This window comes from Equus caballus, chromosome X (assembly GCF_041296265.1).
Source record: "Equus caballus isolate H_3958 breed thoroughbred chromosome X, TB-T2T, whole genome shotgun sequence".
NCBI lineage: Eukaryota > Metazoa > Chordata > Mammalia > Perissodactyla > Equidae > Equus > Equus caballus.
The window spans coordinates 143,573,115-143,596,179 of record NC_091715.1 but is presented as its reverse complement, the minus strand read 5'-3'; the positions used below and the strand labels follow the sequence as shown (position 1 = coordinate 143,596,179).

Below are 23,065 nucleotides of genomic sequence, written 5' to 3'. Positions count from 1 at the left end.
GCTAATAAGCACACAAAAACGGGCTCCATATCATTAGTCATCACAGAAGTGCAAATTAATATCACAATGAGTCACCGACCAGAACGGCTAAAAGTTCAAAGCTGGAAACGCAAAATTTTTTGAGAACCCCAAGAAACAGGCACTGCTGATGGGAGTATAAATTGTCATAAGAGCTTTGGAAATCTGTGTGGAGTTTCTCATTAAGTTAAACATAGCTCCACCCTGTGGTCCAAACATTGCCCTCCTAGGTATTTACCCAGGAGAAAGGAAAACAAATGCCCACAAAAACAGACTCCCACACGGATGTTCACATAGGCTTTGATCACACGACGACAGTAGCAACATACACGACAGTAGGAACCTTGAAAACAGGAAGGTGCCAGGGTCTGCAAGTGGATGACTGCAGAGTAGGCCCAGCTGTAGGGCTCAGCAGCCCGCCACCAACAGAAGTCTCGCCCCTGTTTTGTGAAGAAGCAACAAGTGCCTCGCTCTGCCTTCTTTCCAGCTCTCTTATTTGATTCCTCAAATAAAAAACCACCAACCATCTAACACACACACTCACACAGAAACTCACACACCTTCTCACACATTCACTCACACGCTAACACACACTCACCCATTAGCACACATTCACTCACACTCACAAACTCACACACGCTCACTCATACCTCACACACCAGACACATTCACTCATGAACACATTCACACACACATGCGTTCACTGACACATATATCCACTGATACACACGAACACACATAAGCATACACTTGCACACTCACACCCTGTCATGCACACACTAACACACTCAAAAACTCATACATACTCACCCCCTAGACACATTCACTCACATACACATTCACACACACATACATTCCATGACACACACACCCACTGATACACAAACACATCCACACATTCACACCCCACACACTCATGTGCAAACTAATACATACTCAAAAATGCCCACACCCGTAAACATTCACTAAAACATTCACAGTCTTACCTACTCACTCACAATTCACACACACTCACTGACACACATTCACAAACTCATACATACTTTCACTCACACATACACTGAGAAGCTGGCCGGGTTTTGATGCCCAAGGTCTCGATGCCCTGAGCCCTAACAAGATGGTGAGGGATGCTGGGGCCTCTAGCTCCCGGCTGCTGTTCCTTCCCTTCCCTTATTCCTGGGAAGCTCCCTGCTCCTTGGGAGTCCAAGCAGCCACTGCTTGTCCCCACAGCATTCTATCGACTAGTACCACTGACTAGCTCCATTCCTTTGCCTGGTTCATTTAGCCACTATTCCTTGAATGTTGACCACCTTGTGGAATTAGGATACCTCAAAGCCCTCAGTGACCCTGCTCCACACATATGCCAATGTTGACCGGGCCACTGTTGCTTCACCCCCAGCAGACCATTCCCTCAATTGCCCACAGCAGAGGCGACTCTCAGCTGAAACAGTCAATGAAATTTATTGAAGAGAACCACTTACTGAAACCGTTGAAGAGAAGGGAATAACAACACAGAGCAGACCTCTAACAGCCACTATAGCCCACAGGTCTCAGGCCCCCCCTCCTCCCGGGGACCCTAATGAGGTGCCTCAGCTTCCCCCATGCTGAAGCCTTCCCACCAGTCTCCCTTCCTGGGGCCCCCATGCTCAGCCTCTTGCCAGGATGATGGACGCTGGCCATGCCCTCTCACTCCAGGGCACCCCCTGCCCCTCTGGCTGACAGGCTGGGGTGGGGCCCTGCCCTATGGGCCACACAAGACAGTCACAGGACGCTGGAAAATACAACAGGGGACACCACACCAAGCCCAGGAAACTGAGCCACAAGTAACAGCAGGCTGGCACATGAGAGCACAGTCCCAGTGGAGCCTCCCGCAGCCCCTCCATGTCCCTGCTCCAGTTCTTCCTTCCCGAGGTCCCGGGGTGAGCGCCGGCCACGCCCTCGTCTGTCCATCCTTCCAGGCATCTCCTGGGACTGGGCTCGGGGACTCTGCGGTGGGGTGGGGGCCACTGCTCAGATAAGCACACATCTCCACAGGAACAAGCAGCGGTTGGCCTAAATCTCCACCGAGAAGGCAGAGTTGAGCTCATGACACTGGACGAGAGCGAGCAGAGCCCGGGCTGGCACTGAAGCTCACAGCACGTGCCAGGGCCGAGAGGGGCCTGCCCGCTCAGCCAGGACCCCAACCCTGGGATCACACATACCTCACAGCTCTGCAGAGAAATCATGAGGGGTGTGTGTGTGTTTTGGGGGTGGATTACTTGACACGTGGGTCACTACAGGGTCTACAGAGACACAAGTGGGCTTCCCAGAACAGGGAGAAGCCTGCCCCAGGTGACAGTGAATGAGGATCCCCTTGTTGGGAGGCCCAGACAGCTGGCACCCTTGACATGACCCCTAACGTCTCCCAGGCCCATGTGCGTGGCAGACGTCCTCAGGCACCCCTCACCCAGGCCGGGGCTGCCGCTTGGGGGAGCTGCCAGGCTGGCTGCCTGAGTTGGCAGGGCTTGGGACAGGGCCGGGGCTCGGGCTCATTGTGGTGCCGCCTCGGGTGGGGGCACACCTCTCCCCTGCCCATTTGGGGTAACATATGGTCATCTTGGTCACTTGGAGGGGCTGATGGTGAGGGTCAGGGCCCCTTGGGGATCGTGAGGGGCCAGGGGCTTGGTTTGGGCTGGACAGGCCCCTGCCTCAGCATGCTTCCCATGTGGGGTGAGGCGGCTGCCCTGGCCTCGCCTCCCCCTGCCTCCAGGGCTCTGCTGCCCGGGAGGAGAGAAGGCCCCTGGGCCTTCTGAGCCTACTTGCCCCAGGAGGACTCAGGCCGGCTTCTCTCCTCAGCCCCATCCTCGTTTCCCGGCTCCTTCTGGATGAGCCCCTCCTCGGGGGTCTGCTGGGCCTCTTGGTCTCCCACCTGAGCGAGGCATTCTGGGTCACAGCCAGGACCTTCTGGGCCCACCCTGGAAGCACTGACCATTTGGGCAGGGGTGGGGCCGCTGGGGGCCTCTGACGGTCCTGCAAGACCTAGCCCTGCACCAGTAGGACCATTTTCATGTTCCCCAGGGGCAGGGGAGGACTTGGTGGTCTCCTCAGGGGCAGGGGCTGCCATGGCAGCATCACGGGTGTCAGGAGGTGCGTCATCGGCCTCTTCACGGGCTGGGGCAGCGTCAGCGGTGTCTTCACAGGTCAGGGAAGCCTGGGCAGCATCTTCACGAGCCCAGGCGGCCTGGGCAGCATCATGGGGGTCAGGAGCAGCCTCTCCAGGGTCAACTGTGACAGGAACTGCCCCATCGGTCTCTTCACTGGCGTGGACAGCCTCGGCGATGTCTTCCTTCGGGGGGGAGGCCTTGCTATCTCCTGTAGTGACGGGGGTGCCCTCAGTGGTGACCTCATTGGCTGGGGTGGCGTGAGCGGCATCTTCATGGGTCAGGGCAGCATCTTCACAGGCCGGGGCAGCCTAGGCAGCATCTTCACAGGGTGGGGTGGCATCTTCATTGGCCATGGCAGCCTGGCAGGCAGCTAGGTCTCAGGGGCCTGGGGTAGGGGGTACCCGCTCAACATGCAAAGGAAAAAGGGGGATGAGGGTGGGAAGACAAGTACGCACTCGTCTCTTTCCAAATCTCTCGCTGGGTGCAGGCAGAGGAGGAAAGGCTGGGAAGGGGTGGCCTCCAGGGGCCCCTCTCTTCTGTGCCAGCCCCAGAAGGAGGAGGGCTGATTCCCAGGGCCCGTGTTGGGCCAGCCTGCCAGGGCCGGCCCTGCGGCAGCTCCCCTCCATGGGCTGGGCGGGGAAGCCGCTGTCCCACGCAGTCCAGGAAGGACTCCAACCCACCACCACCCGCCTCACGCACGCGCACACCCTCTCACACACGTCCAGTGACGCTCACTCCCACTCGCTCACACTCAGACACACTCACATGCTCTTACACTTGCACACTCCCACTCATTCACACACACATTCAATGACACGAATGCACACTCTCACTCGCTCACACGCACACTCACACCTGCTTGGGGAACACGCCCACACAGGTACACTGCACGAGGGAGAGACAAGGGATCAGCCCCTCCCATCCCCTCTCCTCTTGTCCTGCCCCCAAATCCTGAGGGGCTGGCGGAAAGTGGCCAGTGGCCATGGCCCTGCCAAGACACGGGGGACAGACGACCTGGGATGGTGCCTTGCCTGAAGGAGGCAGGGAGAGCAGAGCCCACCTGGGAGCCCCCCGGATCCTGCAGTACCCCTTGATGGGACACGTGCAGGTGTCCCTATAACACGGAGCCAAGTCCACTGGGCCCAAGAGGCTGCAGGCATGGCCCTCATGATCTCCGTCCCGACAGCCCTCGCCGCCCCCTCTCCATTGCCCTGCGCGCCCAGCATCTCCAGGGGCCCCCGCCCCCCGTCCCTGCAGACCCGCTGTCTGCAGCTCTCGCCACACAGCTCAGGGCTCCCCACGTGCTCGGTTCCCACAGGCCGGTTGGACAGCCACAGCCCAGGCCTCAGCTCCCTGCAAGGTCCTCGCCCTGGCCCTCCCTGCTTTGGGAACTGGGTTCTTCTTCTGTACTGTGGGGGTGGTCAGAGACTCTGCCCCTTCAGAATGGCTGGAGGACGCCAGTGGGCACAGACTGGGCAGGCCCTCGAGGGCCCCTCACCATTTCTGGGACAACGGTACCATCCGTTCCCTCTCCTCTCCGCACCTTCGTTCCGTCTCCCGAAGACTCTGAATCAGCTCGGCGCCTGATGGCCGGCTGCCCTCAATTTGTGGTGAGCTCCCAGCCCCCTGAGGTGAGGGCAGAGCCCAGGCAGGTGGAGGCAGATGGCTCCTGGCTCCTGACACCTAAGGACACCCTCTCTGAGCACTGCCCCTCCAGCCACGGCGCGCAGAGAGAGGGTCTCAAGGATCAGCAGCATCCTCCATCCTGGGTGGGTGCCCTCCTCAGGTGGCACCGAGGGCTCACTGGGCTGCAGGGACCCAGAGTCCACCTGCTCTGGGCAGGAAGGGGCCACTCCCCAGCTCCTGCCTGCAGCCTCCCACTCACACCCGCTGCCTCCTGCCTGCTCCCAGGACACAGGACTGGTGCCCCTAGGAGTTGGCTGGGAGGGGAGTGGGACAGGAAGGCGGTGCCCCGGCCCCTCGAGGGGCCGCCCTGCCCAGGACTCAAGAGTGGAGGGTGGCTCTCCCTGCCTTTCCTCCCCCGACCCAGGGCATGAGGGCTGTGGAGCCCTCGCCCAGCCCGCCCTCCATCCCTCGGCCATGAAACACCGGCAGGTCCCCAAACGTCCCTCGGTGGCTAGACAGAGGCTGGCCACTTGTCGGCTGGCAGGAGTGGGCTGAGCGGGCAACCACCCCCAGCCCAGAGTCCTGGGCCCAGCTCCTGGCAGGGGCATCTGACCTCAGGCCTGGGCCCTTCTGTGGCCCGCTGGTCTCTGGGATTGCACACGTGACCTCTCTGACCCGTCTGGGTGCCCTGAGCCCCTACAGCGGTGCCAGGGATCCTGGAGCCCTGGATCCTGCCTGTGGTTCCTCCCCCTCCCTTCAATGTCTAGCCCGCTTATTTCTGGGGACACCCCGAGTTTCCTGGGGACCCAACCAGCCACTGCCCACGCCCACAAGTTCCTGTCACTCAGCTCCGTCCAGCCCAGGGGACGACACAGCCCCTCCTGGCCCCTGTCCTGATCATACCCCAATGCAGGTGACAGGCCACTGTTGCCCCCACCCCCACCCCCAGCAGACCCTTCCCTCAGTTGCCCACAGCAGAGACGGATGACACGCAGCTGGAACGATCAATGAAATTTATTGAAGAGAACCACTTACTGAAACCATTGCAGAGAAGGGAATGACAACACGGAGAGGAACTTCTAACGGCCGCTACAGCCCACAGGTCTCGGGGACAGTCAGTCTCTAACGGGGTGCCTCAGCTGCCCCCCATGCTGAGGCCCTCCCACCACAGTCTCCCTTCCTGGGAGCCCCACGGTCAGCCTCTTGGCAGAACGATGGACACTGGCAATGTCTTCTCACTCCACGGCACCCCCTCCCCCTCTGGCTGACATTCTGGGGTGGGGCCCTGCCCTATGGGCCACATAGGACAGTCACAGGACGCTGGAAAATACAACAGGGGACACCACACCAAGCCCAGGAAACTGAGCCACAAGTAACAGCAGGTTGGCACATGAGAGCACAGTCCCACTGGAGCCTCCCGCAGCCCCTCCATGTCCCTGCTCCAGTTCTTCCTTCCTGAGGTCCCGGGGTGAGCGCCGGCCACGCCCTCGTCTGTCCATCCTTCCAGGCATCTCCTGGGACTGGGCTCGGGGACTCTGCGGTGGGGTGGGGGCCACTGCTCAGATAAGCACACATCTCCACAGGAACAAGCAGCGGTTGGCCTAAGTCTCCACCGAGAAGGCAGAGTTGAGCTCATGGCACCGGACGAGAGAGAGCAGAGCCCGGGCTGGCACTGAAGCTCACAGCACGTGCCAGGGCCGAGAGGGTGCTGCCTGCTAGGCCAGGACCCCCACCCCGGGCTCACACACACCTAACGGCTCTGCACAGAAATGATGGCACGTGTGTGTGTATGTTTTGGGGGTGGATTACTTGACACGTGGGTAACTACAGGGTCCACAGAGATACAAGCGGGCTTCCCAGAACAGGGAGGAGCCTGCCCCAGGTGACAGTGAACGGGGTTCCCCATGTTGGGAGGCCCAGACAGCTGGCACCCTTGAGATGACCTCCTAACGTCTCCCAGGCCCGTGCAGGCGGCAGGCGTCCTCAGGTGCCCCTCACCCAGGCCGGGGTTGCCACTCGGGGGAGCCACCAGGCTGGCTGCCTGAGTTGGCAGGGCTTGGGATGGGGATGGGGCTTGGGCTCGGTGTGGTGCTGCCTTGAGCGGGGCTACACCTCTCCCCTGCCCATTTGGGGTAACATATGTTCATCTTGGTCACTTGGAACGGCTGACGGTGCGGGTCATGGCCCCTTGGGGATCGTGAGGGGCCAGGGGCTTGGTTTGGGCTGGACGGGCCCCTCCCTCGGCCTGGTCCCCATGTGGGGTGAGGCGGCTACCCTGGCCTCGCCTCCCCCTGCCTCCAGGGCTCTGCTGCCTGGGAGGAGAGGGGGCCCCTGGGCCTTTTGAGCCTACTTGCCCGAGGAGGACTCGGGGCGGCTCATCTCCTCAGCCCCGTCCTGGTTTCCTGGCTCCTCCTGGATGAGCCCCTCCTTGGGGGTCTGCTCGGCCTCCTGGTCTCCCACCTGGGCGAGGCCTTCCGGGTTACTGCCAGGACCTCCTGGGCCCGCCCCAGAAGCACTGACCGTTTGAGCAGGGGTGGGGCCCCCGGGGGCCCCCGAGTGTCCTGCCTGACCTAGCCCCGCACGAGTAGGAACATTTTCACCTTCCCCAGTGGCAGAAGAGGACTCGGTGGTCTCCTCAGGGGCAGGGGCTGCCACGGCAGCATCATGGGTGTCAGGAGCTGCCTCATCGGCCTCTTCACGGGCCGGGGCAGCGTCAGCGGTGTCTTCACAGGTCAGGGCGGCCTGGGCAGCATCTTCACGAGCCCAGGCGGCCTGGGCAGCATCATGGGGGTCAGGAGCAGCCTCTCCAGGGTCGACTGTGACAGGAACTGCCCCATCGGCCACTTCACGTGCCGGGGCAGCCTCGGCTGTGTCTTGCTTGGAAAGGGCAGCCAGGGTGGTATCTTCCTTGGGTGGGGAAGGCTTGCTTTCTTCTGCAGTGACAGGGGTGCCCTCAGTGGTGACCTCATTGGCTGGGAGGCAATCTTCATGGGTCCGGGCAGCATCTTCACAGGCCAGCGCGGCCAGGCAGTCCTGCGCAGGGGTGTCGGGATTTTCCTCCAGGAGGCCGCACATGAGATCCAGCGCGGGGCCGCCCAAGCTCTCCACCAGTCTCCTCCTCCTCTCCCTCTCTGACATGAGGCACCACAGGTACAGCGTGTCGTTGGCATGGTGCAGCCAGCTCTCAAAAGACTCTTCTCCACAGCCCGGCTCTTCCACCCCAGAAAACCTTCTCGGTACCCAGTAGGCCACAGCATCGAGCAGAGGCTGCAACGTCTGCCGCCAGTGCTGGCTCCGGGCTGCTGCCTCGTTGATGGCTCTTGCCACACCTGCAGCTCCTTCGTCACCTGGAGCCTCCGCCTCAGCTGCAGCTCCTGCCATGCTCACAGATCCTGCCACGCCTGCAACTCCCGTGTCACCTGCGGCTCCCTCTTCATCTGATGCTCCTGCTTCCTCTCCAGCTCCTGCCTCACCCTCAGCTCCCTCCTCACCTGCGGCTTCTTCCTCACCCACAGCTCTTGCCACATCTCCAACTTCCTCCTCACCTGCAGCTCCCGCCTCACCTGCAGCTCCTGCCATGCTCACAGATGCGACCATGCCTGCAACTCCTGTGGCCCCTGCGGCTCCCTCTTCATCTGAGGATTCTGCTTCCTCTCCAGCTCCTGCCTCGCCCTCAGCTTCCTCCTCACTCTCAGCTTCTTCCTCACCCACAGCTCTTGCCACATCTTCAGCTCCATCCTCGCCTGCAGTGACTGCCTCACTGGCAGTTCCTGCCTCCTCTGGGGCCCCTGCCTCAGACACACCTGCAGCTCCTTCCTCACCTGGAGCCTCTGGCTCAGCTGCAGCTCCTGCCATGCCCACAGATGCTACCACGCCTGCAACTCCTGTGTCCCCGGCAGCTCCCTCTTCATCTGAGGATCCTGCTTCCTCTCCAGCTCCTGCCTCACCCTCAGCTCCCTCCTCCCCTGCAGCTGCCTCCTCCCCTGCAGCTGCCTCCTCCCCTGCAGCTCTGGCCACACCTGCCCTGCCAGCCACTGCTTGCCTCTGGGGCTGTGCAGGGAAATTGGGTCTATCCCGTGACTCAGAATCAGGGCCCTGGGGCAGGAAGAACACATCCCAGAGTCCCCCCTTGCCTGGTATCTGTCGGGGGACCAAACTTCGATTTAAATACTCAGTGAACTCCACCAAAGCGACCCTGAACCCGAGCTCCTTTCTGAAGACGTTGCCCAGCACTCGGTACCTGCCCAGGGGCCACAGGGCAGCCCGCACGGCCTCCTGGAATTCCCGGTCCTCGCAGTCCTCCGGGATGCCCAGGATGAGCAGGGAGCGCTGTGCGTTTGCGCCACTCCACCTGCACCAGTCCTGCAGCATCACCAGTGGCATCACCATCACTGAGGACCTGAGGGCGGCCAGAAGGGACTGGACGGGCGTGCACGGACTCTCGCAGTGTGGGCCTCGGCCTGCGGGTGCAAAGGGGAGAGAGGCGTGTCTGTGCCACACAGCCCACCCCACCGCCCCAGCCAGAGCCCCGGGCCCCTCACGCTGGGGCCTGGAGCGCCTCCTCTCGCTGCTGGCTTCGTCGTTGGATCTTAGGAAACCTCTTCGATAAGAAACCACATTGCTTCACAAGATGGAAGGCTACCCACATTTTCTACCTCCTCTAGCCTCGGGGCTGGGGGGGGGGGTCGCCTTGTTCCCCAGGGACTCTCACGTTTTCCAATTTGGGGCATGAATTTCCCCAGGATCCTGCCTCCTTCTCTTCCACGTGCTCTGGCCTGCAGTGACAGCCCTCTTTCCTTCCTTCCCGGCAGGGTGACTCCTGTCCTCTCTTTGTTCGGGGTCGCTCTAGGCTGGGCTCTGGCCCAGTCCCAGGCTGCCTGAGCAGAGCCCGCGGAGGGCCCGCCCTGTCCCTCCCTCTCCCCCGCTCTCTCTCACTGACCTCCCCTCCGGGCGCTCTGGTCTCTTCCGTAGGGCACGTTGGGCTCTCTCTGCTCTTCTCTTTCTAGCTTCCTTCAAGGGACGTCAGGGCCCCGAGTCCGTGTCCTCCTCCTGTTCTATGGCGCACACTTAGAGCTGTCCGTCTTCCTGCGATCGATCGCTTCCTGCGCTGCCTCCCACTACTTTGGGGAAGTTGTATTTTCCTATCACTGGGTTTGAAACGCTTCCTGAGTTCCTCTGATTTCCTCTGATTTCTTCTTCCACCTACAGGTTTGCAAATCTTTAGAGACGTGTTAATCGTTGTTAACGTCAAATAAAATCCCCGGGCGACCAGGCAACTTATTCTGTCAAAGCGCAACCCTTTTAAACTTAGGGAGACGCTCCTAGGGCCCGAAGTATGGCGTCCCCCGGTGACCCCTGCGAAGGGCCTCTACTTTCCGCGGAGGCCAAGGCCCTGGCCCTCCACCGCGGCAATCTCTGTGCACCCACCCTCCACCGAGGCGACCTGGAGCTTCTCAGACACCCGCTGCCGGGGGCAGAGCCCCTCCCCGGACCCTCCCCCACTCCACCGCCCAGGGCACCAGCCTCCCGCAGACCACTGCCTCCCCGGCGCATCGCCCTCTCTGTGGCACCTGCACCCATGCTGCCAGGCCCTCCTCTCCCGCACCCCTCCTCAGCCAGTGGCCCCCCACCTTCCCGCCCATCCCCCTGCCCATGCCCGGGCGCATCCTCCCCAGACCCGAAAAGCGCCCTCCCCCCCAGCTGGGAGCGCTCCCCTCCAGCCCTGGGAAGCAGGGCGCCCCCACGTGCTTGGACGTTATCCCGCCCACCCGGCTCCCCAAGCCCGGAGTGCTCCCCCTAGTGCCGGCAGTGGGAGCTCTGCCCTCCCGCCTCCCACCCCACAGATGCAGGGCTGCCAGCCTGCCCCCGCCCCCCCCACCCACACATGCAGGGCTGCCAGCCTGCCCCCGCCCCCCCACACCCACCCACAGAGGCAGGGCTGCCAGCCTGCCCCCGCCACCGCCCCCCACCCACAGAGGCAGGGCTGCCAGCCTGCCCCCGCCAACCCCCCCCCCCACAGCCAGCACCCCAGCGAGCCAGAGCGCACCGCTGCCCAGAGCATGGCCGCCCACCACTCCCGCACGCATGGCCGGCCTCGCCCACGCCTCCCGCCCCAGGCGGACTCCGCTGGCGCCCCCACCCCAGCCGGCAGCGCCCCCGTGCCGGGCGCCCTCCTGTCCAGCCGCAGCCCCGGGAGCGCTCGCTTCCCATGCCCCCCCTAGAGTCACCAGCCCCCGCCCCCGCCCCCGCCTCCCCCCCTCCTGAGGCCCCTGGGAGCCCTGCCCTCAGCCCAAACCCCAGCTGGCTGCCCCCCACCCTCACCGGTTCCCGCACGCTCACCCTCCCCTCGGACCCCCTCCCCCGCGAGCCCCCCGCCGACGTGGCTCACCTGCGCCGGCCCCGCGGGCGGCTCCCGGTCCCCTGGAAGGCCTGGCGGGCTCGCCTCAGGGCGGCTGTGTGGCCCCGGCTCACGCACTCTGCGCTCGGCCACGCCACCTCCCGCGCCTCCCAGAAGCCCCCGGGCGCAGGAGAGAAAGTTCTAGGTGGCTCAGGGCAGGGCGACGATTGGCTGCGAGGAGCACGTGAGCGACGCCGCGCGGCGAGGGCTTCACGGCGCTGTCGCAAGGCTCGCAGCCGCGGCAGCACAGCGCGGCTTCCGCCCCTGCCACCGCTGCACAGCGCGGCTTCCGCCCCTGCCGCCCGTGAAGCCGAGAGTCGGCCCGCCCGCAGAGCCCGCTGGGGCCCGTGGGGCCCACTGCCCGGTCGTCTGTGCCCTGCTGTGCTTGGTAGCGGCACGCAGACGGTCTACGTCCCTACTGACTTCTCCTCTCGGTGTCCCCATCCCGGGCGGGAGGGGTGACATCTCCATCGGCGGTGCTGGGAATGGCCGCCTCTCCCTCTGTCCCGTCACCCTCGGTTTCCTGGACAGCAAAGTTCTGTCCCTGGCCACAGACACTCCTGGGAACTAGCGCTGCGCGTCCCTCACTGCTGACCCTGCCATCGTTCTGACCTCCCATCCCAGGGACCTGCCTCTGCCTTTAACTCGGCTTGGTCCACTGTCAGCACGGTCGCTCCGACTTCCTTAGCTGCTCTTTCTGTGGGACAGCACTCGGAATCCTCTGACTATCCGCTCGCCTGAGGCTTTGCTGTCCAATCGCAGCGCCTGTGGGCAGCAAAAGCCTGGCTCTCGGCTTCATCCAGACAGTCTCTGCCTGTTAATCGCACGGTTTAACCCGTTAACATCCAGTGTGGTTTCTCCTATGGCTGGATTTACGTCCAGCCCTTTACCGGCTGCCTGAGTCTGCTGCAGATACTGAGGAAAAAATACCAGAGACCGGGTGGCTTATAAACAGCAGACGTTCATTTCTCACAGTTCCGGAGGCTGAGAAGTCCAGAAGCGAGGTACCGGCAGATGCCGTGTCCGGCGAGGACCTGCCTCCTGCTTCACACACAGACATCCTCTCACCATGTCCTCGCTATGGCAGAAGCGGGTGAGGGAGCTCTCCGGGGTCTCTCTTACAAGGTCACTAATCCCGTTCATGGGGGCTCCACCCCCATGAACCAATCGCCTCCCAAAGGCTCCACCTCCAAATACCATGGCGTGGAGGGGGTCGATTACACAGGTGAATCTGGGGGAGGACACAGACATTGGCTGCACAGCACTGTCTGCCCATCTCTCTCTCTTCCTATGTTCCCCTTTTCCTGCCTGAGATAGTCAACAAATTTTTATTGCACTTTAACTTACTATTGCCTTTTGAGGCTATTATCGCTTTGAAATGCTTTTGCGGGTTGCTCGAGAGATTATAATCTATTTCCTTAACTTTTCACTGTCCACTTGTGGCTAATGTTGTACCACTTCACATAAATGTAAGAAGCTTTCCTCCATACAGATTCATTCCCCCTCCACCCCATCCTTTATGCTGCAGTCGCCACATGTAGTACGCTTACAGATATTAGAAAACCTACCATATGCTAGTGTAATTTTTATTTAAAAGTCACATGTATCGTAAGGAAATTAAAAGCAAATAGATGTTCTTGCATAGTTACCCCCCTATTTACCATTTCTCATGTTCTCCATCTCTACCCACGTATCAAGGCTTCCTCTCCTATCGTCTTTCTTCAGAATGAAAGGCCTCCCGTAGCATTTCTTTTCGTGTAGATCTGTTGATGAATTCTCTTAGCTTTCACGTCTCTCCAAAGGTCCTTATTTCGCCTTCCTTCTTGAACGATCTTTTCCCTGCACAGAGACGGTGAGTTCTGGGTTGAAAGTTGTTTCCCGTTGTTGTTGTCGTTCGGCGCTTTGAAATGCCCTTCCCCTGCCTCCTGGGTTCCCTGGGGTCGATGAGAATTCAGGGAATATTCCTGTTAATTTCTCCTAGATGTACTGCTTTGTCTAACTCTGACTGCCTGTGAGATTTTCTCTTTCTACGCTGTTCAGTCGTTCGGCTACGCTGCACAGACATGTGGTTTTCCTTTGTATTTATCCTCCTTGGGGTTCACAGGACTTCTTGACTCTGTAAAGTATGTCTAGCCCCAAATTTTGAAAATGTCCGTCATTATTTCTTCAAGTAGTTTTTCCTCCCCGTTCTCTCTTTTCTCCTGGGATCCCAGATACACATGTGGTTGGACCTTTTCATATTGTTCTACAGCTCACTGAGGCTCTGTTCTTTCTTTTTTTGGAAAAACCTTTTTTCCTCACAGTTTCTCAGAACGGATCATTTCTGTTGCTCTATCTTCCCACAAGTGATATGAAGCCTCTGCATATTCATAACTATTAACAAACACCGATATTAAGGGAAGGATAGAGTAAGAGGAGCCAAGAAAGGATTGAGTAAAGAGCTGCCACGTTCCAAGAGCACGCGGCATCCCGGAGCCTGGGGCAGGGAGCACTTGATGCAGTGGGAGATCAGAGAGCCTCTGCAGAAACCTAGCCCAGCATGGTTCTCACCTGCACAAAACGGAAGCAGACTGGCTGATGGAAGCACAGAGGGAATGAGCTGAAGGACGGCGGGCGTCTCATGGGCGTTCCGGGAGGGCTGGAGAACCAGGCTTGGAGGCTTTGCAGAGAAGGACGAGGGTCTGAATCATGCCACAGTGCTGGGCTGGTGAAGGCACCCCTGTGGCTCCCTCCCACGACTGGGCACAGACACTGTGGTTTGCAACAACAATGTGGGATGCAGGTGCCGCCATGACAACCAGAGCTGCCACTGCTCCTTGGGAAGCAGATCTCACTGGAGTCTGTGTGGCTCCTGCTTCTTCCCAGTTCTGGACCCTGATTCAGTTGGCAGCAGGTGCATCTGATTGGCGGGGCAGGGTCATGTGCCCACACCCTAGCTGTGAGGAAAGCCAGGAGAGGGCCGACCTGGTATTTTCCAGGCCTCTCCTGGGAGGTAGGCTCAGCCTCATAAAGTGGCAACTTCGCTGGACAGAAGGAATGAGCAGGCTGCACTGGGCCCGCCTAAAAGGTCCAACACCTTCCCCCTGCCCTTAGCATGAAAACCAGCTCCCCCCATCCCTGAGCACTACCCCTTCAGAGATTATCCCCACCCCTCCCTTTGCCCAGATAGTCTGGGTCCTCTTTCATTGTGCATCTCACTAGCCTGGTCTTTTTGTTTTCCATAGAGCAAGTCTGCAGGTGGAGGTGGTATGGATATGTTTGTGCCCACTCTCCCTGAAACCCCACAAGTGTCTAGAGATTTTCCATTGCTCAGTAAGTGTTGTCATTGTTTTTCCATGACGAAGTTTTCACATTTCAGGATACCTCAAGTTAAAACACATTTCTGGTTTTTTCCAAGACTCTCCGTCTAATACTGGCTTTCTCATGAAGGATGCTAGAGGCCTCTGGGGTGTCAGAGTTCTTTGTTGCATGGCCCCACTCCATGCATCTTGCACATTTAGCAGTCCTGAATCCCAGGCACTGGATGCCAGTGCTGCCTTCCCCCATTCAAGGAGAAAGCCAAGATCACTCCCACTCATTTTCAAAAGACCAAGGGACAAGACCATCCCAAGTTGGGGACCATCGGAACCCCAAAGCTTTGTACTTCACCCATAAAAAGGAGGAAAAGCCCTCACCATGTCCTAGTCTGCAGCCAAAGTGCCAACTCTACTCTCTCACTGGAGAAATCTCCCATGTGTGCTGAGCAGGAATGCTTTTCTAGTGCCCCACACCCACCCCCAGCAGACCCTTCCCTCAATTGCCCACAGCAGAGGTGACATGCAGCTGAAATGGTCAATGAAATTTATTGAAGGGGGCCATTTACTTAAACTATTGAAGAGAAGAGAATGACAACACAGAATGGAACTTCTGAAGGCCACTACAGCCCACAGGTCTTGGGTCCCTCCCTCCTCCAGGGTCCCTAATGAGATGCCTCAGCTGTTCCCCATGCTGAGGCTCCTCTGCCATAATCTCCCTTCCTGGAGGTCCCACGATCAGCCCCTTGCCTGGATGATGGATGCTGGCATTGTCCTCTCACTCCAGGGCATCCCCCCATCCTCTCTGGCTGACAGGCTGGGGTGGGGCCCTGCCCTATGGCCCACACAGGACAGTCACAGGATGCTGGAAAACACAGCAAGGGACACCCCGCCAAGCTGAGGAAACTGAGCCACAAGTAACAACAGGTTGGCACATCAGAGCACAGTCCCAGTGGAGCCTCCCGCAGCCCCTCTCGATGTCCCTGCTCCAGTTCTTCCTTCCCGAGGTTCCTGGGTGAGCGCTGGCCGCACCCTTGTCTGGCCTTCCTTCGTGACATCTCCTGGGACTGGGCACAGGGTCTCTTGGGTGGGCTGGTGGCAACTGCTCAGGTAAGAACACACACATCTTCACAAAAACAAGCAGCGATTAGTCTAAATCAACACCAAGAAGACAGAGTTGAGCTCACGGCACTGGACGAGAGTGAGCAGAGCCTGGGCTGGCACTGAAGCTCACAGCACATGCCCAGGTGAAGAGGGGGCTGCCCCACTAAGCCAGTTCACACACACCTTGTGGCTCTACACAGAAATGATGGCTAGTGTATGTGTGTGTGTGTGTGTGTGTGTTGGGGCGGGATTACTTGACATGTGAGTTGCTACAGGGTCTACAGAGACACAAGTGGGCTTCCCAGAACAGGGAGCAGCCCGTCCCAAGTGACGGTGAATGAGGATCCCCTTGTTGGGAGTCCCAGATGACTGGCACCCTTGAGATGACCCCTAACGTCTCCCAGGCCTGTGCAGGTGGCAGACGTCTTCAAAGGAGCCCCTCACCCAGCCTGGGGCTGCCACTCATGGGAGCTGCCAGGCTGGCTGCATGAGTTGGCAGGGTTTGGGGCTGGCTTTGGCAACGGCAGCTGCTGAGTTGTGGTTCATCAGGCCAGTCCCAGGTCCCCTTGCCTGCTTTCTCCAGGTCTCCAGTGGCCCTGCGCAAACACAAGCAGAACAAAACAACATCCCTCCTGCAACAACTCCTCCATCCTCCTCCTCTTCATCATCCTCCTTCTCTACTTCTTCCTTCTCCTTCACCTCTTCCTCCTCCTTCCCTTCTACCTCCTCCTTTTGCTCTTCCTCCAGCTTTCCCTCCTCTTTATCATCTTCCTCCTCCTCTTCCTGCTTTGTACCAAAGGTTTCTCTGCACACCCACTCACATCAAAGCCATCTGTGGGTACAGGCCCCCCAGGTACCCAACACCCCCTCCTGTCCTCACTTGCTCAGGGGCTCAAGGGTGCTGCCTTCCTGGGGCTTCCCTAGGGCAGTGTACATGATCCTGAACACAGGCTGGACCCTGCGGCCTCCCCTCCGGAGCTTTACCTCTGTTCTGCGCAGCTCTTCCTTACTGACGCTGGTCCCTTCTGTCAGGGGCGGCCCCAGGGAAGGCTCCTCCAGGTCCCACGTGGCTTGGGAGCCAGTTGGCGTTCTTAGCTCAGAGCCAACAGGGTGGGCATTTGGGGGTGGCCAGATGGCAATGTCGATGCCAGAACCCCCACCTTTACCTTCTTCAGCCTCTGCCTTGTTGAGGTTCCCTTCTGAGGCTTGGACACCACATGTGCTGGGTACAGTGGATCCTTGCTTTTGTCGCAGCCGCCTCTTTGAGACCCTGTGCTTGGACCTCACTGAGCTGCATTTGGCTTGGTAGCTGGGGTCTTTTCCAGTGGGCAGAGGTTGAGGGTGCTCAACCTGGGCCTGGCTGCCCTGCCCCTCTGCCCCACTCAAGTCCCCTGCTGTTTGTGTGGACTGTGTCTTCCCCTTCTTCCAATACGTCTTTTGTCTCCTCACCTTGTAGTAAGAAGAGCTTCCCTGTTCTCCTGAGCCTACTTGGCCTTGGGCTTGGGATGGCTCTTGTCCCAAGCCCAGCTCCCGTTTCCCGACTCTATTGCCGCCTGTCTCTTCTGCTTTACCAAGAGCAGGTTTGGAGGGTTACTACATTGTACCCTGATGTGACCATCCTCTCCACAGCTATAGCAGAATGTGTGGTGTTTCTGTTTTCCTGAACCTCGAGAGCTGGCCCTTGGCACAGCCTCCCTCCACTGTTGGCCTCCACACCTCCCGCGCTGGGACCCTTGGGAAGGCCTGGCCTGAAGAGTGTTGCCAGGGGCAGGGAAAGACACTGCCCCGAATGCACTGGTTCTGGAAGACGGCCTTATGCCTGCTTCCAACCCCTCCAGCCTCTCCCTCTCAGGGCCTAAAGTGGCCTCCCACTCCTCCTCCTCACGCAGGAGCTTCACCAGTGCCAGGAAACCAGGAGGCTTCCTTCGCTGTTTCATCAGCTTAAGCCTGTCTCGAAGCTTGTCAGTAAGGGTGGCCCCACTTAAGACTTGTTTCAGGCGAGCTTGATTCACATTCCTTCGTGATACCGCATTTTTTTCTACAGCTCTTTGGAGCAGGGGTTCCAAACGCAACACAAAGCTAGAGACTTTCTCTCCTGCCTCCTGATGGGCCTTACAAAATTTCATGTGGGCGATTTTACGGCTCTCCACAGGTCCAAACACCTGCTTCAGGGCTGCCAGGCACTCCTCCACAGTTATGGCAGCATTGTTAGCCCGCAGCCCACGGACCACCTGCAGAGCAGGGCCCCTCAAGCATTCCATCAGCCTGCGCCTCTTTTCCCCCTCAGGCACCTGCCACATCTCTAGCACCTCAGTGGTGTGCTCAAGCCAGGCTTCAAAGGTCAGTGCCCCTGGGATGGACACGGTGTTCCCAGAAAACACTCTCAGTTCTCTGTACAACATTTGTTCTAGCAGAGGCTGCACTGCTGCCCCCAGGGCCTGGGCCCAGGTCCAGAGATCAGGTGATATGGCCACTCTCGGAGCAGGACAATTGGCGTCTGATCTGAGGACTCTGTTCATGTCTGACACTGTCCTCCTCTCCTCCTCTAAGAAGCACTTCAGTCTATTGAGAAATTCGCCATCTGAGTTACGAGGTTTTACAACCACTTCCCATGGCCCTCCCTTTCCTGGTATTTCCCGGGGGATCAAAGCATAGTCAATGTCTTGGGCAAGCTCCAAGAGAAACGCATGGGCATTCTCCTCCCTCCTAAACATCCTGCCAATGACCCTATACCTGCCCAGGTGCCTAAGAGCCTCCTGAAGAGTCTCCTCAAACTCATCCTCACCACAGTCCTCAGGAATACCCAGGATGAGCATGGACCTCTGGGTGTTCAGATGTTCCCCCCTACACCAGTCCTGCAACAGGGTCAACGGCATGTCCCCAATCTCTGCAAAGTCCAATTTACTGGGGAATGATCAGTGTGTGATTCACATAAATCTGGCCCAACTCCCAGGGCAACAGCAGACGGCCCAGGTCTCCACAGCCTGTGAACAGGAACCAGCAAGAGTTAATGCCGGTCAATGCCGACTCCCCACCCCCGCCCCCAGCTACCCCTCCTCCTCCAGCGGCGCCTCTGGGGCCCAGGCTCAACACCCGCCCTGCCCTCTGCGGGCTCACAGGGTCCGCGGCCCCCTCCCCACGCCAACCCCGACCCCCGCGGGCTGCCGCAGTCCTGCTGGGGCCGGCGGAGGGCGACGGGGTCTCCCGGGGCCAAGCGCACTCTCCCCGAGTCTGGTACCTACTTCTGGGTCGGGATCCTTTCTGGTCGAGGTCCGAGCAGGAGGGGGGCGGGGCGGCGCGGAGCTGCCGCGGGGTCGGGCGCCCCTCTTTCCCGCCCCCGCCCGCTCTCGCTCCTTCTCCTGGTCCCTCTCTCAGCGTGGCACGTGGGCCAGCGCGCTGGCGCCTGCTCGCCCCTACTCTCTGCAGTGCGGACTCGGGGCGGGGGCGCAGTGGCAGCAGAGCGCGGACCCTCCGCGTCGTCCCGGAGACCGCAGGTCCATTGGCGCGCGCGGGTCACGCGGCCAGGCAGTCGCCGCCACCGCGGGCGCCCAGGGACCGCGGGTGACGTAACCTGCTCCTTCCCCCGCCCCCGAGGGAGCGCTGGCACTGGTGGGGACCCCCGGGGTCCGAGAGTCAGTGCCCCCATCCGGGACCCAGCCTTGCTCTCCGCCCCTCCTGGAACGTGCCCTTGGGGCACCAGAGTGAGGAGGCGTCTACACCCCGGGGTGCCCACCGCAGAGCAGCTGGACAGGCCCGAGGTGCGCCTGCCAGCGCTGCGTTCCGACCAGGGGTGTGGAGCAGGGGTGTGTGTGTTGGGGGGGTGCCCTCCGGAGCCTCTTCACCTGCTCTTCCCATCGCTCTCTCCGCACAGGACTGGTCCTGTCCCAAGGCTCCGCGAGAAGCACCTCATCCAGGTGCGATTCCGTGGAGTATATGCCACATGTGCACATGCGCGCTCACACACACCACGGCACGTGCCACCCATACCTCATCTTGCGGGGTGGGCGACAGGCCTTGGCCACCGGCTTTGGCCACTGAGGGTGCTCGACGGATCAAGGCACTTTGCTGCCCCAGTTGCCAGTGGTCAACCTCAAAGAGAGTGATCCAGCGTCCAGGTTTGCCCAGGCCTTTCCCATTTTACAGGCTGCAAGTCCAGTGTCTTGAGAAACTGCTTTCTCCATTTGGAGTACAATGCTTAGGGCTTGCCTTTTCCTGTGGCAGGTGGGCTGCGGTTTGTGCTGTATCTGTATCGGTTGTTGGGTCCCAGGCAGCATCGGAAGGAGGGAATGACTGCTCTTCAGGCCCAATGACATGCGTGCTCCTGCCTGCTCTGCCAACTAGACCCTCACCTCCTGTGAGCTGAATTCTCCCCAGCCACACGAGGAGGGGCTTGTGGTTGATGCCCAGGCAGGACTCACCCACCAAGACAGGTCTGGGAAGCTACCTTGTACTGAGTGTGACATAGAACTGTCCACGTGTGTTCCGGCCCCACGTTGTGATGGTGCATCCTGCTTGCCTGCCTGCCTGCTCAAGTAGCAATGACCGCTAAGGGCTTTTCCCTGGTCAAACTGGAATATCATCCTATGGCTTCATAGGAGTTATTTCATTTACCCCTCACCACAGAGGTAGGCATTAACATTATCCTTATTTGACTCATAAGGCTCAGAGAAGTTAAGGAACACAGTTAAGGTCATGCAGTGTATTGCAGGTAGAGCAGCAATCAGATCCTAAATTGATCCTCATAGCCCTTTGAATAGACTTGGGACCATTTCTCCCCTGCTTGCTTTATCCACAATACACTTTACTTCCCTTATTTCTGTCCACTCACAATTCCTGTGAGGAGGAAAAATCCTCCTTACATTTACTGTAGAGGAGATTGGCTCAACTTCAGATTTGTAGGTTTCCTCCTGCTCAATCATGTGGGAAAATGGCAAAATTGTCTAAAATTATCTTCCTCCAAAAGTGGTGATTCACTTTCCATGGCATATGGACTAGAACCTTGTCAGGAGTGCTTTGAAAGTCTACTATGTGTGTCTTTTTCCTTAAAAACATCTAAGAGGTTACTCAGAATCCATCTGTTGTATAAAAATACTTGGTTGCCAATTTCCAAATCAGCTCTTTGTGATCCTAGAAAGACAATGAAACAGCATGGTGATCAGGAGGACCACATCCTGGTCCCAGTTTTGCCACTCTGAGGACTCAACCGTCTGCTCAACTTACAGAGGCAGAAAGTGAGGTTCAGAGAAGGAATACAACCAGCCCAAAGTTGCACAATGAGTAAATGGCAAAGTTATGAGACATCAGGTGGAGATTCCCAGTACAGCCAAGGCAGAGGGGAGCATCTGGAATTTCTCTGGGAAGAGGCATGTAGAGGTTCCAGCCAGGCGCAGCGAAGCAGATCTGGGGATGCTCTGGATGTCAGGACAGAAGGATCTGGGGACACCAGGTGATAGATTTTAATATGTTCAGTTTGAAAGCTTTTGAACCCTTTTGTAATTGGAGTTAACCTTTACCCTGGTTTAGGGGTTCCTTCACTCTGTGCCCAAAGGACAGTGAAGAATATTTTCTCCTCTGCTCAAATAGAAGAGCTTTGAGGCCAGTAAAAATGTCTTATTTGCCTTTATGTCCTGATCGCCTTGCATGGTAGCTAGCACAAAGGCACCCAAATTAGGGAACTAATGGATAAATGTCACTCATAAAGAGTTCGGTGGCCTTCCTCTGGCTTAGACCAATAGTGTCAGGGTCACCCTGGGGGCGGATTCCTAAGCTCCACCTCTGGAGAGTCTGATCTGCTGGGTCTGAGACAGGCCTGGGAATTTTTTACAAGAACTTCTGGTAATTAAATACTTAAAAAAATACATTCTGCAATATTTAACATACAAAAAGGTATAAATAAAAGTGCAACCAATACTTCTATACATAGTACCTAAGACATAAAATACTGCCAACAAAGTTAACACCTTTGCGGACTCCTTCCCCATTGGCCCCCACTCTCTGTCCCACAGAGGGAAGCACTACACACCTGCCTTTCTTTATACTTCCACTGCAAATAAATTCACCCTTAAGCAATTAGCAATATTGTGTTCTCATGCTTTAAACTTTATATAAAGGGTATCATATTCTCCGTATTCACCCATTTTATTAACTAATCATTATGTTTGTGAGAATCACTGTTTTTTTTAAGATTTTTAATTTTTCCTTTTTTCTCCCAAAGCCCCCCGGTACATAGTTGTGTATTTTCAGCTGTGGGTCCTTCTAGTTGTGGCATGTGGGACGCCACCTCAGCATGGTCTGATGAGCGGTGCCATGTCCGCGTCCAGGATTCGAACTGGCAAAACCCTGGGCCGCTGAAGCGGAGCTCGCGAACTTACCCACTCGGTCATGGGGCCGGCCCCAAGAATCACTATTTTGATACATGCAAATCTGGTTCCTCAATTTCCACTTCTGTGTAGTATCCCATTATGGGAGTGTGTGTGTGTACCAAAATTTATTTATCAATTTTCCTATTAACAGATATGTAAGTTGTTTCTCATGTTAAGTTATCACAAACAATGCTGCTCTAAATATTCTTGGAGAGTTTCACTGGGTATGTGCCTAGCAGTGGCATTGCTGGGTCAAACGCTCTCTTCACTTTTAAGAGATACTGCCAAACTGTTTCCCACGCGACTGTATCAATTTATACCTCTACCAATCTCCACATCATCACCAACGTTTCATATTACGGGCCTTAAATGTTGCCAATTCAGAGGGATATCAATTATTATTTCATTGTGCTTTTATTTTTAGTTTCTCTGATTATAAACAAGGCTTAATACCTTTTTTAGGGGGCAATTTCTGATTTCTCTTGTTTGGAATTTTAATAATGTTTTTTCCCCATTTCTTAATTGGGAAGTTTCTTCTGTTTCATGTTTCATGGGACTTCTTTATGTAATCTGAATACTTCTTCCTGTTAAGTTACTACTGCTGTGAAATCAATTACCAAAAAATACTGGTTCACAACAATCACGTTATTCTGCTCACAGATGTGTGAGTCAGGAATTGGGGGAAGGCCTAGTTGAGCAGTTTTCTCTTGGGGTTTCTCATGTGGTTGCAGATGTGAGCTGGGAATTTAATGATCTGAAGGCTCAACACGTAAGAGGACTCACTCACGTGGCTGACATTGAGTCACATTTTTGGTACTCACAGTGAGGAGCATCTTAATTTTTACAGGCATCCTTGGTGGCTCTGACAAAGCTGACCTACAAGTCTCCTCTTTTGGGGTGCTTTCGGCTTCACAGGGCTCTGTCCTTCTGGGAAACCTGATCCTAAAGACCTGAAGAAACAAGTGACCTGGCCCCTCAGGGAGCACCCAGCACAGCCAGAGGTTCTGGGGCTGGTGGTGGGCTGGGGTGGGGTGGGCTCCAGCTCTGCAGTGTCCCCTCGGTTCTGGCGTGGGGGAGCCCCTGGATGCACATTCAGGGTGTGAACCTCACCCTAACTCCTGG

General features: G+C 57.8%; 2 protein-coding genes across 7 annotated transcripts; both read right to left on the bottom strand.

Annotated features, from left to right (window-relative positions):
- Window positions 1-5,783: 5,783 nt before the first annotated feature.
- On the bottom strand, window positions 5,784-14,272 carry LOC138922015 (paraneoplastic antigen Ma6E-like). 4 transcript variants are annotated; one of them, XM_070258701.1, is made up of 4 exons: window positions 13,735-14,272; window positions 11,176-13,118; window positions 9,727-10,005; window positions 5,784-9,247 (listed from the first exon to the last, which is right to left on the bottom strand). In XM_070258701.1, the coding sequence occupies exon 4, from the start codon at window positions 9,174-9,176 to the stop codon at window positions 7,134-7,136; it is 2,043 nt and encodes a 680-aa protein (XP_070114802.1). In that variant the 5' UTR covers window positions 9,177-9,247; window positions 9,727-10,005; window positions 11,176-13,118; window positions 13,735-14,272; the 3' UTR covers window positions 5,784-7,133. The 4 variants fall into 4 exon arrangements, with proteins under 4 accessions (XP_070114802.1, XP_070114803.1, XP_070114801.1 ...); XM_070258702.1 differs by having other exon boundaries at window positions 11,176-13,023; XM_070258700.1 differs by lacking the exon at window positions 13,735-14,272 and having other exon boundaries at window positions 11,176-13,724.
- Window positions 14,273-15,007: 735 nt separating this feature from the next.
- On the bottom strand, window positions 15,008-19,455 carry PNMA3 (PNMA family member 3). 3 transcript variants are annotated; one of them, XR_011434525.1, is made up of 3 exons: window positions 18,824-19,455; window positions 16,566-18,565; window positions 15,008-16,177 (listed from the first exon to the last, which is right to left on the bottom strand). XR_011434525.1 is itself a non-coding variant. In NM_001257075.2 (2 exon segments), a coding segment is annotated over 1 exon segment (1,392 nt). In that variant the 5' UTR covers window positions 18,458-18,565; window positions 18,824-19,019; the 3' UTR covers window positions 16,078-17,065.
- Window positions 19,456-23,065: the final 3,610 nt, after the last annotated feature.

What these genes read in the sequence shown, in the direction of transcription:
- LOC138922015 (XM_070258701.1), bottom strand. Translation starts at nt 9,176, where the DNA reads ATGGTGATGCCACTGGTGATGCTGCAGGACTGGTGCAGGTGGAGTGGC.